Consider the following 13,513-nt stretch of genomic DNA (forward strand, 5'->3'; position numbering starts at 1 on the left):
GGTGGGCGGGTGGCGGGGAGCGGGCAGCGCAGCGCTGCGCGCCCCGCCCCCGCCTGACCCCGCTCCCCCCCGCAGACCATCCTGGGCGAGACCCGCGAGGAGGAGGAGGAGGACGAGATCCTGCCGCGCAAGGACTACGAGGTGCGGGGCCGGGCGCCCCTGCGAGGCCTGAGCGCACCCAGCCCTCGGCCTGCTCCCCTCACGCCCCGGGGCCCGGGTTTGTCCCCTGGGGCCGGGGCGTTAACCACGGGGTGTCCTTCCAGAGCTTGGATTACGACCGCTGCATCAATGACCCGTACCTGGAGGTGCTGGAAAGCCTGGACAACAAGGTAGGAGCCCGCTCGTTGTCGCTTCCCGGCCCAGGGAGCCGGATCCGTGCAAAGAGCCGCCACCGCAGACCGGTCTGACCCCTGGGAGCAACGCTGTGCTGCTCTCGGCTTCGCCGACTGGGGGGTGGAAACAGCCCTGGGGCCCCTCAGCCCCGGGCACCCGTCCTGAGCCTCGCGTTGATGGTTCGGGCTCCCAGCCCGGCCCCGTGTCGCCTCCGGGGGGTACTTGTCTGTGCTGATCCCTCTCTCCGGCTCCATCCAAAACGGCGATTGCAATCCTCGCATCCTCTGACTCCCCGCCGCATGCTGCTTTGACTTGCCTTTGTTTTTCTGCCCTGAACAGAGAAGCCGGAGGTATGAAGCGGTCAAATGGGTGGTGGTCTTTGCCATCGGCGTCTGCACGGGCCTGGTAAGGAGTCTGCAGGGTGGGGAGTATGCAAGGGCTTGACGCCAGTGGTCTCCGTGAGCTCACGGCAGGAGAGGGCCCTGGGCTTCCTTAAAAGCAGAGCTGGGTCCCAGGCTGGTCCTGCCTCCCTGAGACTGGCAGGGGCTTGAAACTTAGTTGGTTCGTATGGGGTAGGATTTTTCTCTCTGCAAGTGCTGTCGATTGTGTTTTCACAGGGTTTTCCTTGCAGATTCCCCAAACGCCAGTGTTCTTGCTTAGGGGATATCATCTGTCTTAAGCGGCTAATGAGCAGACTGATGAAGCAGGGTGTTAAGTTGGAGCAGAACTGTGTTGACCGCCTCTAGGGATGCTTGCTTTGCTGCCTGCATTTAGACCTCTCAGGGTGCCTGAAGCCAGGGAGGGTCTGGGTCTAGGTCTGGGTCTGTCTCTGGTTTGATGCAACCTGGTAAGACCTGGGCATGGCGAGTTCCCAGGACGTGGCAGGCTGGTCTGTGGCATTGGTGAGCGGTCATCTTTCATACCTGCTGCTGCCTTTTCCTAGGTGGGACTATTTGTGGATTTCTCGGTCCGACTCTTCTCCCAGCTCAAGTTCCGGGTGGTACAAAGCTGTATCCTTTGCCTGGTGCCTGGTTTTGTGTTGTGTTGTGCTGTGCGACCTTGTTGCTCCTAAAGGCTGCCTCCCCTGGACAGCTCTTCCGCTCTGCATGCCTCTTGATTTAATGATTAAGCTTCCAGCCATGGGCTTTGCTTCAGCAGCTGGGCCAGTCTCTAAGGCAGAGGTGTCTGGCCATGAGGTAGCACGGGTGCCCCTTGACATGGGCTTTCTGACACTGATTGATGTCTTTGGCAAAGCTCCCCTGAATGGGACGCCAGTTTGGAGCTGCAAGTGAGGTTCATACTGGGCCCACCTTGTAGCCGATCCCTCCAGTACCCCTTGGTATCGGAACATGACTTGCCTCGGGCTAGCAGCAGATACAGTGAGCTGAGCAGGGCATCCCATGCCCTGCTGGAAGTGTCTTGTTTGACTCTGTTTATCTCCCAGTCTTGTGCTGCCCTGACTCTTCTGCTTCATGCACAGGAGATGCTACCAGCACTTCTCTTTTGTTGCTGGGCCCTGTGACTTAGCCTACTGGAGAATGCTGCTCCAGGGAAAGCATGCTGTGCTCTAGATGTCTCTGATAGCTTGGCTGGGAGGGAGGGCTGGCCTGGGGCTCTGCTTTCCAGGGTGCAGTGGCGAGTACACTGGCTGGGAGGAGACGAGGCAGGCTGGGCCCCTAGGAGGAGGTCCCACAGAGCATTCTGCAGGAGATGCCCCTTTCCTTGACTCTCTCCCACAGCGGTGGAGGAGTGCAGTGAGAAGGGCTGCCTTGCCCTGTCCCTGCTTGAGCTGCTGGGTTTCAACCTGACCTTCGTCTTCCTGGCCAGCCTGCTTGTCTTGATCCAGGTGAGACTGCGCTCCCCACCCCAATCCTTCCTATCTAACACAGGAGGTGTGCCAAGGCTCTTGCCCTCCTGCTACACTTTCTGCTTCAAGGACTTTGCAGGCACTAAAAAATCAAGTCTGGCAGCACGTTCTGGACTTACCAGTGTCTGATCTTTGCTCAGCTGGACACTGACATGCCTGGTGCAATTGTCTCCTCTCTGCAGCCTGTGGCCGCTGGCTCTGGCATCCCTGAAATCAAATGCTACCTGAATGGGGTGAAGGTGCCTGGGGTAGTCCGTCTCCGGACGCTAGTGTGCAAAGCTCTGGGTGTGCTCTTCAGTGTGGCTGGAGGTAAGAAGGGTGGGTGGGGTGGGTTTCCCTCAGGCTGTAAGAAGTCATTGCATGCAAGAAGCAATAGTGAAAGTTTCTGCCTCTGTGTGTGCATGAACCTTGATTCCATGGAGATGCAGCTGGGTCTGGGTGGAAGTGCAGGCTTCTGGGTGGCTGCAGAATCTGGAAATGATAAAGAGCCATGCATTAAACACCTGGTAGTGAAGAACAGAGCTCCAGTGGGCCAATTAGTGGCAGGGAAGTTGGTGCTGCTTTGTGGAAGGCAGGTGGGAACCAGCAAGCAAGATGCTCCTTGGCAGTGTCTGAACACGGCTTGTGGAGAATGTCACCTGAGTGAAACCATCTCTGGTGGGATTGTTCAAGGTATGGGCAACATTTCTGCCTGATGGGGTAGAAGGTTCTTGTGCTGAAACACATGTCAGTGCAGAGCTGCACCCTGCAATGTATGTTGCTGCCCGACGCTGCCCAGAATCCAGAAATGAGCTCTTGTGTCTCAGCGATCGTTGTCTGCTCTTGCCTTGTTATGGGGAGGTTGGAAACACCCTGTGTGGAGGTGTGTTGTTGCATGTAGCCCATCACAAAAGAGCTGAGAGCCCTTGCCTGTCACAGCTGGACTGAAGGGAGCAGGCCAGACTGACCAACAGAGCCGTGCAGTGAAGCAGTCTGTGTGTTGCAGGTCTCTTTGTGGGGAAGGAGGGTCCCATGATCCACAGTGGGGCTGTGGTGGGTGCTGGCTTGCCACAGGTGAGTGCTGGCAGTGCCCTGCTGCTCTCTGGGCTGGGCTGGGCTGGGCTGGGCATGCTCTGCAGTTTATCCCTTCACACCATAACCAAGACATGGGTTGGGATGAGAAGGATTCTCTTAGAAACTCAGTGACAGAGCCATGGCTGGGTTGGGCTGATCACAGGTGCTCTTTTAGGTAATGAATTTGGGCTGCCTTGGGTAAAGGTAGGCACTACCATCTCCCCTCAAAGCTACTGGCTGAGGGCAAGCTGGGGCTCAGGAGATGTCCAGTGCTGAGCAGGGGTGAGCTGGGTCTCGAAGCAGAAGGTGGCTTCACCAAGGCTGCGGGCCTGTGAGCACAGTGCTGATTCACTGCTCACCCTTGGGGCCCCAGGAGCTTATGTACCAGCTGCAGAACCCCTGTATGTGGCCTTGGAGTCTGGGTTCTTTGTACTGAGATGTAGAGGCAAAGCTGCCCCCAGTTCACCAAGGGCATCTACCAAGGAACTGCACAGGGGCACAACACTGGGCATTGATCTTCACGGGCTGAGAGGAAGGAAAAAAATGGTGCTGGAGAGTGGCCAGCCAAAGCTGGTGGCATCTGCAGCTGCTTTGCAACTCCCTCAGGGACACAGCTCTCCTCCTTGGCATGAATCAAACTCTCTAAGCAAGACCTGCTGGGAGAGCAGCCAACCATCTTATTGAACAACAATTTTCCTTGTCTGCTTTCCCTCCCCACTCCTTGTTGCTGCAGCCTCAGGGCAGAGGCAGGCAAAGTAGTCGTGGGTCCTGGGTTGGATGCTCCTACATGTTATGGGAGAATGGGGCTGCCTTCACCCATGTCACTCTGACTTTGTCCTTCTCTCCAGTTCCAGAGTATCTCTTTGAGGAAGATCCAGTTTAATTTCCCCTATTTCCGCAGTGACAGGTGCGTGTTCTCTGTGGGGCAGGTCAGGGAAGTAGGGGTCTGGACTGAATGAGTCAGTCAGTGAGGCTTTGAATTCCTCCCTGGGAATTCTGCTCTCCAGGGTCCTGCTGCTGCAGGGCAGCACCATTGCATCCCACATTATCTCCAAGTAGGTTTCAGCCCTTTCCTAGACAGTGCAAGGTACTCTATTCCCTGTGTTGACTGTAAGCAACAGTACAACATGACTAGTTGATTGAGGGACCATCACTGATCAGCCATATGCAGTGCACGTTACCAGTCCTTGGTCTGTCATGATACCATAGCAATTGAAACAGAGCAAGCAGCAGCATAGAACTTCACACCAGCCTCTTCACAGCTCCCTTGTGGCCAGCTCAGTTCTGTAGAATTAGCTCCTTCTCCTTTGGCAATCAGCATGTGTGAAGCATGCTGAAAATGTGCCAGCCCCAAGCATACATTGCTCTTGCTGGCAACCATCTCATAGGCTTCAGAGAGGAAATGTAAAAATGCAAGGCACGCACAATTTCTGCGGGTCAGTGAGAAGAAGGAAGGAGACTCTTGCTAAATGATTCTTGAAACATGATGGTGCTAAAGGTTGTGCAGAATTCACATAGACTCTTGGCACAGCTAGCAAAGCATCACGGGAATGTAGTTAATTACTTGACATAGCTTTATGAAAGCTTTATCCTAAGAAGCTTATGAGCTCAAAGAAGTGTACCAGTAATAGCCTGGTGCCAGCTGCCTTCTCATGCTGCCCTCTGAATCATCTTGTGGTTCAAAGCTCTGCTCCATGTGCCCAATGAGAAGAAAGTCCTCGTGCTGGGGGCAGGCACAGGCTCTTGGCGGGGTTGTCTCTGGCATATTGGAGTTTTTCAGGTTTCCCTTGTGCTGCTGGAGCAGAGTTATTGGGTCCTGGCTGTAGAGCATGGTCCCAGCTGGGTTCCCCAAGGGATAGGAATTGATACAGATCCCTCCAGGGGGCTCAGATGTTCAAGCGATGCTTGGAGGGGAGCCCTTCCCTGAAGCAGGGACCTGGTGGCCAGGTGAGACTCCCTCATGTGGATGGGCCACATCATGGCCTCTCCTGTTCATTCAGAGGGCTGAGGCAGCATGAAGATAGGATTGTCATACTGCACCAGATCACCAGGCCAGTGTGAGCCTCTTTGGAAGGAAGTGCCTGCTCGCTGCGAGCTTGCTGCATAGCACCACATTCCTCTAGCTCCCTTTGTCTTCGTGGGGGCGAAAGGCCATGGGGGCCAAAGAGTTGTTCCAAGACTGCCTTGACGAAGTGTCCTTGTTTCCCTCCTCGCCCAGGGACAAAAGGGACTTTGTGTCTGCTGGAGCTGCTGCAGGCGTGGCGGCTGCCTTTGGGGCCCCAATTGGGGGCACACTCTTCAGCCTGGAGGAGGGATCCTCCTTCTGGAACCAAGGGCTCACGTGGAAAGTGGTGAGTAGTGACGTCAGCTCCTTCCCAGAGAGGGATGTCCCAGCACAGTGGTCCAGAGGCAAGCCCAGCCCCACTCCCTATTCCCCCAAAGCTTCATGGGCCAATGTGAGCTGCTGCTAGTTTTGGTGCCAGAAAGCAGAAACGCCTTCAGGAAGGGGCTGTTGAGAAGCATCAGGGCAGTGCCAAGAGCTGGCTTGGCCCCCACTTTTCCATTAGGCAGATGCTATGTGAGGGCAAAGGCTGCAGTTAGGTTCCTTCCTGCTCAGGTACTGTGCTGACGTGGCCTCTGCTTGGCATTTCTGTGGCACCCCTCTTGGAATGAGTTTAGTCCTGCTCCTGCAGTTGCCTTGGGGAACGTGACTGGGCTTTTTCCTACCCAGCACTTTGTCACTACTAGAATGCTGCAAGGCTCCTCTCCCAGAGTGGAGAAAAGGAGCTGTGGGCTTTGCCAAGTCCAGAACACCAGCCAGAGCCAATTAAGGCCTCGGTTTATAAGGACAAGGCAACAACAAGCTGGATTAGTTCTGTGCAAATTATTTTCACTGTAGTCGGTCAGTGTCCCAAAGATAACGTATAGGCAGGCGTGTTGCAGGGATTTCTGGACAACATGCTCTGGCCTGTGTTGTCCTGGGGGTCAAACTAGGTGATCATGGTGATATCCCTCCTGATTACAAAAGGTAGCTGCTAAAATTTACCTTGCATTTCCTTCAGTGCTAGTAGGATGCAATCATCTCTTACCCAAAGGCAAGGCTTCACTGCTGTTGACCTTAGTTGTTTTTGTTCTTTCCTTCTCCAGCTCTTTTGCTCCATGGCTGCCACCTTCACCTTGAATTTCTTCCGCTCCGGGATTCAGTTTGGGAGTTGGGGGTCTTTCCAGCTCCCAGGGTTGCTCAACTTTGGCGAGTTCAAGGTGTGTTGTATGTCGTTCCCCCTGCCCATCAGTGGTCCTTGCTCTGCCCAGATCCATACGGTTAGTTGTAGAATCCTGCAGAAGGGAAATCCTCCAGGAATAGGGTTCTGTTCTGTGGATAGTGCTGTCAGCTGTGCCCTGCTTGTAGTAGACTGGCTTGAGGGAGTCTGGCATGTGCTGTGTGCAGCTCCATGTGCTCTTCCATTTCCTGCTTATCTCTGCTTTCCCTTTTGGTTCTCAGTGCTCAGAATCTGATAAGAAATGCCACCTCTGGACGGCTGTGGACTTGGGCTTCTTCATCTTGATGGGCATCGTCGGGGGCCTTCTCGGAGCCACCTTCAACTGCTTGAACAAGAGGCTAGCCAAGTACCGCATGCGCAACGTGCACCCCAAGCCAAAGTTGGTCAGGTACCCAGGCTCCCCCCTGCCTGCATTGTTGCATGTGTCTGCACTGTCTTTGTCCAGAGCCTCAGAAGGGGCCATGAGTTTACAATACCAAGACCTCATTTGGCAAAGCAAACCAAACTCTGGTGTGCATCCACCGATGCATCTCAAGCAAAACCAGAGATGTCACCCTCCCACTTTACTCAGCCTTGGTGAGACCACAGCTGGAGTATTGCATCCAGTTTTGGGCCCCCCACATCAGGAGGAACATGGATAAGCTTGAGAGAGTCCAGAGGAGAGCCACTCATATGATCCAATGCCTGGTGGGCAAGGTATACGAGGAGAGGCTGAAGGACTTGGAACTCTTTAGTTTGGAAAAGAGAAGGCTCAGGGGTGACTTGGTAGCAGCCTACAATTATATAAGAGGGGTACATCAGGACCTGGGAGAACAGCTGTTCACCAGAGCTCCCCAAGGGATAGTAAGGTCTACCAGCCATAAACTTCAGGAAGGCTGATTTAGACTAGACATAAGAAAAAAGTTCTTTATGGTGCGAGTGTCCAGGGTCTGGAACAGCAGACTCCCCTCAGAGGTGGTGCAAGCACCTACTCCGCACTCTTTCAAAAAACTTGGATGGTTTTTATTGCTGGGGTCACTTGATCCCAGCTGACTTTCTGCCTATGGCGGGGCAGGCTGGACTTGATCTCACGAGGTTCCTTCCAACCCCTAATGTCTATGAAATCTATGAAACCTAGCAGCTCAAAACATTGCATGAAAATCCAGGTGTCAGGCAGACAAGCTGCAGAGAAGGTGCTAAGGCTGGCTGATACAATCCAGGTCTCTCTGTGATGTCTCTTGTGGTATACAAGTAGCCAAGACTCCTTTATAATAAGTATGAAGGGATCCTTTACCAAAGCTGCTGTACACAAACAGATCCATGGTTCTTAGCTTCTCAGCTACCAAAATACAGTCTGCAGTGCTACTGCATCATCATGCAGGGACTCTCTAGGTCTTGTCCCAGAAGTAGCTGAAGGAACAACTGACTCTACTACCATCCTCCCCCCACCCCTCCCCTAGTCTTTCGTACTGAACTGCCTTGTTAATTTAATCGGGTTTAACTGTGTCTGCTCCATTAGGAAAAGAAATGGCTACCTAACTGAATCCCTGGTGATGAGAAATTGCCACTTAATTAAACTTGGCAAAAACAATTATGAAGGAGAGAGAAAAGCTCATTGGCCACTAAAAGTTGTGTTGGGATGTTGCTTTTAATAGTCACGTGGCTGTGTCTAAAGGGAGAGGGCTTGGGGGTGGGGGAGAGCTTAGAGCCACATCTCAGATCCTGGCAAGGCCCTCTCCAATTGCTGGGATGGCCAGGAGGGCCTGGTGCTGGTAGCTTCAGTGAGTTCAGTAGGAGCAAGCAGCCTCATAGAGTAGCTGGAATTTGCAGGGCTAGCACTGAGCAGTCTCTGCCCACCACGACTCAGAGCAGTGCTGAGCTCTGTGCAGGGAGTAGGGATATGCTGGTGCCCGTGCAATGCAGTTTCGCTGCAGGATTCCTGTTTTGTGCCTACAGGGTCCTGGAGAGCCTGCTGGTGTCACTCACCACCACCGTTGTGGTGTTTGTCGCCTCCATGGTGCTCGGGGAGTGCCGACAGATGTCCTCCACCAACCATAGTGGCAATGGCTCCCTGAGCCTGCAGGTAACACTCTCTCCCCACAAAAGTGCCTGCTATCCATAGCAACATAGCAGCCTCTGTCCGCAAATAATGCCTGTATGTGTAGAATTTCAGTAGCAGAACCCATGCCGCAGGGCTGGGCTGGGGAGCTATCCCTGGCAAAGCAGGTGCTCATGTATTATTTTTGGTGGCCAAGTACGTGTCAAGCCCCAGATCAACCCTCAGAGTCTTGGGTTTGATTCCCCCACAGTCTCTGTTGCAGGCAGGCCCAGTCCTGCCCTAGTGACAGCTCCCAGCATGCTGCCGTAGCCTGACAGGGTTGTCTTGCTGTCTGCCATTGGTCAGGACTCCTCTGAGGACTTGAACGCAAGCATCAAGACCTTCTTCTGCCCCAACGAGACCTACAACGACATGGCGACACTGTTCTTCAACCCCCAGGAGTCGGCCATCCTGCAGCTCTTCCACCAGGACGGTGAGCAGTCATGAGAGGCAGCCTGGGCTGCCCTCACGTGTCCCCCTTAGCCTCTCCAGAGCCTCCTGCTTGCCCTTCTGTGGTGCTTTTATGCAAGAGTCTCTTCAGCTTTCCTTGGCTTTTGGGCCTGTTCCCCTGGCTTCTTCCTTGCCAGCTGTCTTCACCCAGCTTTTGACTCCAAGAGGAAGGAGCTAGTTAGGGATGGAGAGTCAGCTGTAAGCCAAAGGAGGTGGTGGGCTGTGAGACTGCCTCTGAGTTGAGCCAGCCCATGACCCTTGGTCATAACTCTTCTTGTATTGCAGGTACTTTCAGCCCAGTCACACTCTCCTTGTTCTTCCTTCTCTATTTCTTCCTCTCCTGCTGGACGTATGGGGTCTCCGTGCCCAGCGGCCTGTTTGTTCCATCACTGCTTTGCGGGGCTGCCTTCGGACGGCTGGTCGCCAACCTCCTGAAAAGGTGCCTTGTGTGCGTGTGGTAGGGCTGCCACCAGTCTCCTTTCAGCTGTGCTGGAGTCCTGTCCTAATACCACATGTAACCTTCCTCCCCAGCTACATTGGCTTAGACCACATCTACTCGGGGACCTTCGCGTTGATCGGGGCGGCCGCCTTTCTTGGGGGTGTGGTCCGCATGACGATTAGCCTCACCGTTATCCTGATAGAGTCCACCAATGAGATCTCATATGGGCTTCCGATAATGATTACACTGATGGTGAGTCCACATCTTCCTCCTTGCTGGGTTTTGGTTCCAGCTTCTGTCTGTGGGTGTCGGTTCCATGCATTGACCTGCTTCCTCTCTCGCACGAGATGCTGTCATACTGTTGCTTTCCTTGTCTCTCCAGGTGGCCAAATGGACAGGGGATTTCTTCAACAAGGGCATCTATGACATCCACGTGACCCTGCGAGGGGTGCCGCTGCTGGAGTGGGAGACTGAGGTGGAAACAGACAAGTAAGAGGGGCTGCTTTTGCCAGTACTTACCATCAAGGGCTGTTAGGAGTTCCCATTGCACTCTCTCTGATGAGGACGTTGGGAAGTGTCTTGAGGCTCCCACAACTGAAGGGCTGCTGTGGAAGAGGAGTGGGGTTTCGTTGCTTGAGAACACTGGGTGTCAGGCAAGCCTTCCCACATAGTCTCCCTCTTCTGTGCAGACCATGCAATTTTCCTCATCTCCAGAGTGAAGTTTTTATTGCCTGAGGAAGCTAAGAATGTGTCATATAATGTGCCTGTTATGCTTCCCTTTGCCCCACCTTCTGTTGATGGGTGGCAGGGCTCCCTGAGGCTAGTAGAAGATCCCTAGGGCATTGGCCTTGTATGCAGAGATCCTGCTTGCCTTGCCACATCTGAGCCTGTGAGGTACATTGGTAAGGGGCTGGTGAAAACATCACAGCCTTAGCACTTGGTTAATAGAAAAAACAGCCCCTTGAGTGTCGTTGGAGAACTCTTGTTCTCCATCTACTCTGCTTGGCACACTTCTGCATGGGACCAGCCCTGCCCCATGCTGGCATGTGACTGCACACCTGCTCCCAGCAGCATCCCTGCATCCCCTTTGGATTTCTCGGTTGCCCCAGGCTGCGAGCCAGTGACATCATGGAGCCAAACCTGACCTACGTCTACCCCCACACCCGCATCCAGTCCCTGGTCAGCATTCTGCGCACGACTGTCCATCATGCCTTCCCAGTGGTGACTGAGAACCGGGGCAATGAGAGGGAGTTCATGAAAGGGAACCAGCTCATCAGTAACAACATTAAATTCAAGGTGAGGAGGTGGCAAGCCTCTGGGTGGGCATCTGCTGTCCTATAGGAAGGCACCTGGCTGGGTCTCTCCTGCTGCTGGAGCAGGATCAATACCTGCCCTAGTGCCCAGTTTGTCTTCTGCTGAATCCTAGGGTCCCTGGGTGGTGGGGTTAGAGGTTCAGCCTGTCCCTTGTACTGTAGACTGTGGCCGAACAGGAGAAAACTCGCTTTCCAACAGCAGAATGTTCAGGCTATAGAACTGCTCCTGGAGACATAGAGCAGTGTGGGAGGGAAACTATCTCTTGTGAGACACTTAAAGCTGGCTGGGAAGGGTTGGTGAAAAGAGCAACTGTGATGCTGATCAACCAGCAGCACTGCTCCATCTCTAGTTTCACTCTGCAAGAAGGATGCAGTCAATCCCGGCATCCTTGCAGCGCATCATCCCAGAAAGCCCTTTGCCTGTGACACAAAACCATACCAAGGGCTTAGGCTAGAAAGGGGCCAGGCTGGTTTCTGCCCCAATTTGACTAGCGACCCACTGTCCAGGCTACTCACAGTTCTGCTCATGCCCACAGAAATCTAGTATCCTCACCCGGGCAGGGGAGCAACGCAAGCGAAGCCAGTCCATGAAGTCCTACCCATCCAGTGAGCTGCGCAATATGTGTGACGAGCACATCACCACGGAGGAGCCACCTGAGAAGGAGGACCTGCTGCAGCAAATGCTGGAGAGAAGGTGGGGCCAGGGGAACAGGACATGTCCATCTGTAACACTTACTTACCTGCCTGCTGTCACCACAGGGGCCAGGCACCTCAGCAGTGCAGTGGGGTGGGGCTAGTATCTGTGAGGAGCTGTGGCCTGGGACTTGGTGATCTGCCTGAGACTCCTCTCATGGGAAGACGGAGGCAGAGCAGGGGCTTGGGCTGAGACTCCTCCCAAGCCCTGCTCTGGTGTCTGGACCCTGGGAAATCCTCTCCCTGCTGGGAAATCCTAGCTTGGCTCTTCCGTTGCTGCCTTGTGTGGTCCGTAAGTGAGTCACTTGGCCTCTCTTGGCTACGTTCTGTGTGGTGGGGAAGCGTTTGTCCATCTCTGGTGAGGGCAGTGCATACAGGGATGGCCTTTAACATCCATTGGGACAGAGTATCATGGTAGCGGCTTCTCTGCCATTACTACATGAGGTAGTCGGTGCGGGTTGTAACAAGGCATTTCTGTCGCAGATATACCCCCTACCCCAACCTGTACCCGGACCAGTCCCCCAGTGAGGAGTGGACCATGGAGGAGCGCTTCCGACCTCTCACCTTTCATGGCCTCATCTTGCGCTCACAGCTGGTCACACTGCTTGTCCGTGGAGTGTGTTACTCTGAGAGTCAGTCGGTGAGTGCCACAGGGTCCTGGAAGGACTCTGAGCCTGCTGTCCCCTCACAGGCAGCTGGGAGGAGTGGATGGGCCAACAGCATACCCAGAGTGGGTATGCAGCATGGTCACTCCCATCTTCACTTTGAAGCTGCAGCTGGTTAAACTACATTCTGCCTTGTCACTTTGAAATGAGTATGAGTGCAGCTGGGGCAGATCCTGAGGGGGTGCAGTGGCGTGGCTGCACCCCTGTCAGACTGGTCCATGCCGCTGGAGCTATTGAGGACTTAAGGAAGTCGCCAAAGTGGAATAGAATCCTCCCTTCCCCTCCGTGCTCAGAGCCATGACCCCTCTGTCTCTCTGTTGGAGGGCTGTGTGAAATTTCGGCAGTTGTTTCATTTCAGAGGTGTTTTGGCCTGTTTCAGCACCCGAAACACTGAATCCAAAACATCTCCAAAAAGAAACGAAACCATCCAAAACGTTTTGGAATATTTTGGCGGCTCCCCCGGGAAGAGTCCAGCACAGCCCCGCAGACCTCCTTTTAAAGTGCCAGGAGGCTGGCGCCGGGCAGGGCAGCCATGGAGGCTTCTTCTGTGGCTCTGCCTGCTGGGGCAAAGGAGGGCAGAGCTGGAGGAGCCACGGGAGAAGTCTCCATGGCTGCCCTGCCCAACCCCATCTCCCGCCTGGCCCCAGCTTCTCAGCACTTAAAAAAGACCTGGGGATCGCCCTCCCTGCTTGGCATCCACACAGCAGCTGCCCCATAGCATGGATGCAGCGTGACTTGGTAGAGCGCCACGTGCTGTCTGGAAACTGGGACCTCTGGGGCTGAGCAGTGCCAGGCTTGGGGTGGCGGGGGGCAATCCCCGCTGCCCGCCACTGCCTTGCAGTGCTCAGGGGGCTCTGCCACAAGCGCCGAGAGGCCCCGATCACTGCTGCTGCAGCCAGTGAGTGCGGGGCTTTTTATTACTGTAAAAAAAAGTGCCAGGAGGCTGGGGCCCGGCGGGGGATGGGTCTGGGCAAGGCAGCCATGGGGGCTTCTCCTGCGGCTCTCCCTGGCTGAATTGAATTGGCACCGAAACAGTGTCAAAGCTCTGAAACGGATTTGGCCAAATCAACACGGAACAGTGATCCGAAACACTGAAATGAATCACTGTCCTCTGAAACTGCCAAATCCAAAACCAAAGCAAAACCTAGCCGTTTTGCACAGCCCTAGTCCCCTCCCCTCCTTCCTCTGTGTCCCACCTGCTGTGGTTGCTTTCTCTGTTGTCCCAGGGGCAGGGGAGTCTTCAGTGCTGCTGCCTGCTCTGGCTGGGCTTATCTATAGCACTGATGGCAACAATGGCTTCCCACTCCTGCTTCTGAGGGAACCCACCCACTCCCCACTGCTG

At 54.5% G+C, this 13,513-nt stretch overlaps 1 protein-coding gene across 1 annotated transcript in view; it reads left to right on the forward strand.

The window, feature by feature from the left end:
* Positions 1-66: 66 nt before the first annotated feature.
* Positions 67-13,513, forward strand: part of CLCN6 (chloride voltage-gated channel 6) — a gene marked incomplete at its 5' end in the record, with an annotated part of 20,084 nt that continues 6,637 nt past the window's right edge. Inside the window, 19 exons of the mRNA XM_006016170.3 lie at positions 67-141; positions 264-329; positions 673-738; positions 1,277-1,343; positions 2,073-2,179; positions 2,383-2,509; positions 3,186-3,253; positions 4,102-4,160; positions 5,472-5,604; positions 6,401-6,514; positions 6,756-6,922; positions 8,470-8,596; positions 8,918-9,044; positions 9,347-9,500; positions 9,593-9,752; positions 9,883-9,989; positions 10,610-10,796; positions 11,350-11,507; positions 11,990-12,146. Of these exons, the coding sequence (XP_006016232.1) occupies positions 67-141; positions 264-329; positions 673-738; positions 1,277-1,343; positions 2,073-2,179; positions 2,383-2,509; positions 3,186-3,253; positions 4,102-4,160; positions 5,472-5,604; positions 6,401-6,514; positions 6,756-6,922; positions 8,470-8,596; positions 8,918-9,044; positions 9,347-9,500; positions 9,593-9,752; positions 9,883-9,989; positions 10,610-10,796; positions 11,350-11,507; positions 11,990-12,146 (2,226 nt within the window). The remainder of the gene's footprint in view (positions 142-263; positions 330-672; positions 739-1,276; positions 1,344-2,072; positions 2,180-2,382; positions 2,510-3,185; positions 3,254-4,101; positions 4,161-5,471; positions 5,605-6,400; positions 6,515-6,755; positions 6,923-8,469; positions 8,597-8,917; positions 9,045-9,346; positions 9,501-9,592; positions 9,753-9,882; positions 9,990-10,609; positions 10,797-11,349; positions 11,508-11,989; positions 12,147-13,513) is intronic.

Source organism: Alligator sinensis, unplaced genomic scaffold (genome assembly GCF_000455745.1).
Source record: "Alligator sinensis unplaced genomic scaffold, ASM45574v1 scaffold366_1, whole genome shotgun sequence".
NCBI lineage: Eukaryota > Metazoa > Chordata > Crocodylia > Alligatoridae > Alligator > Alligator sinensis.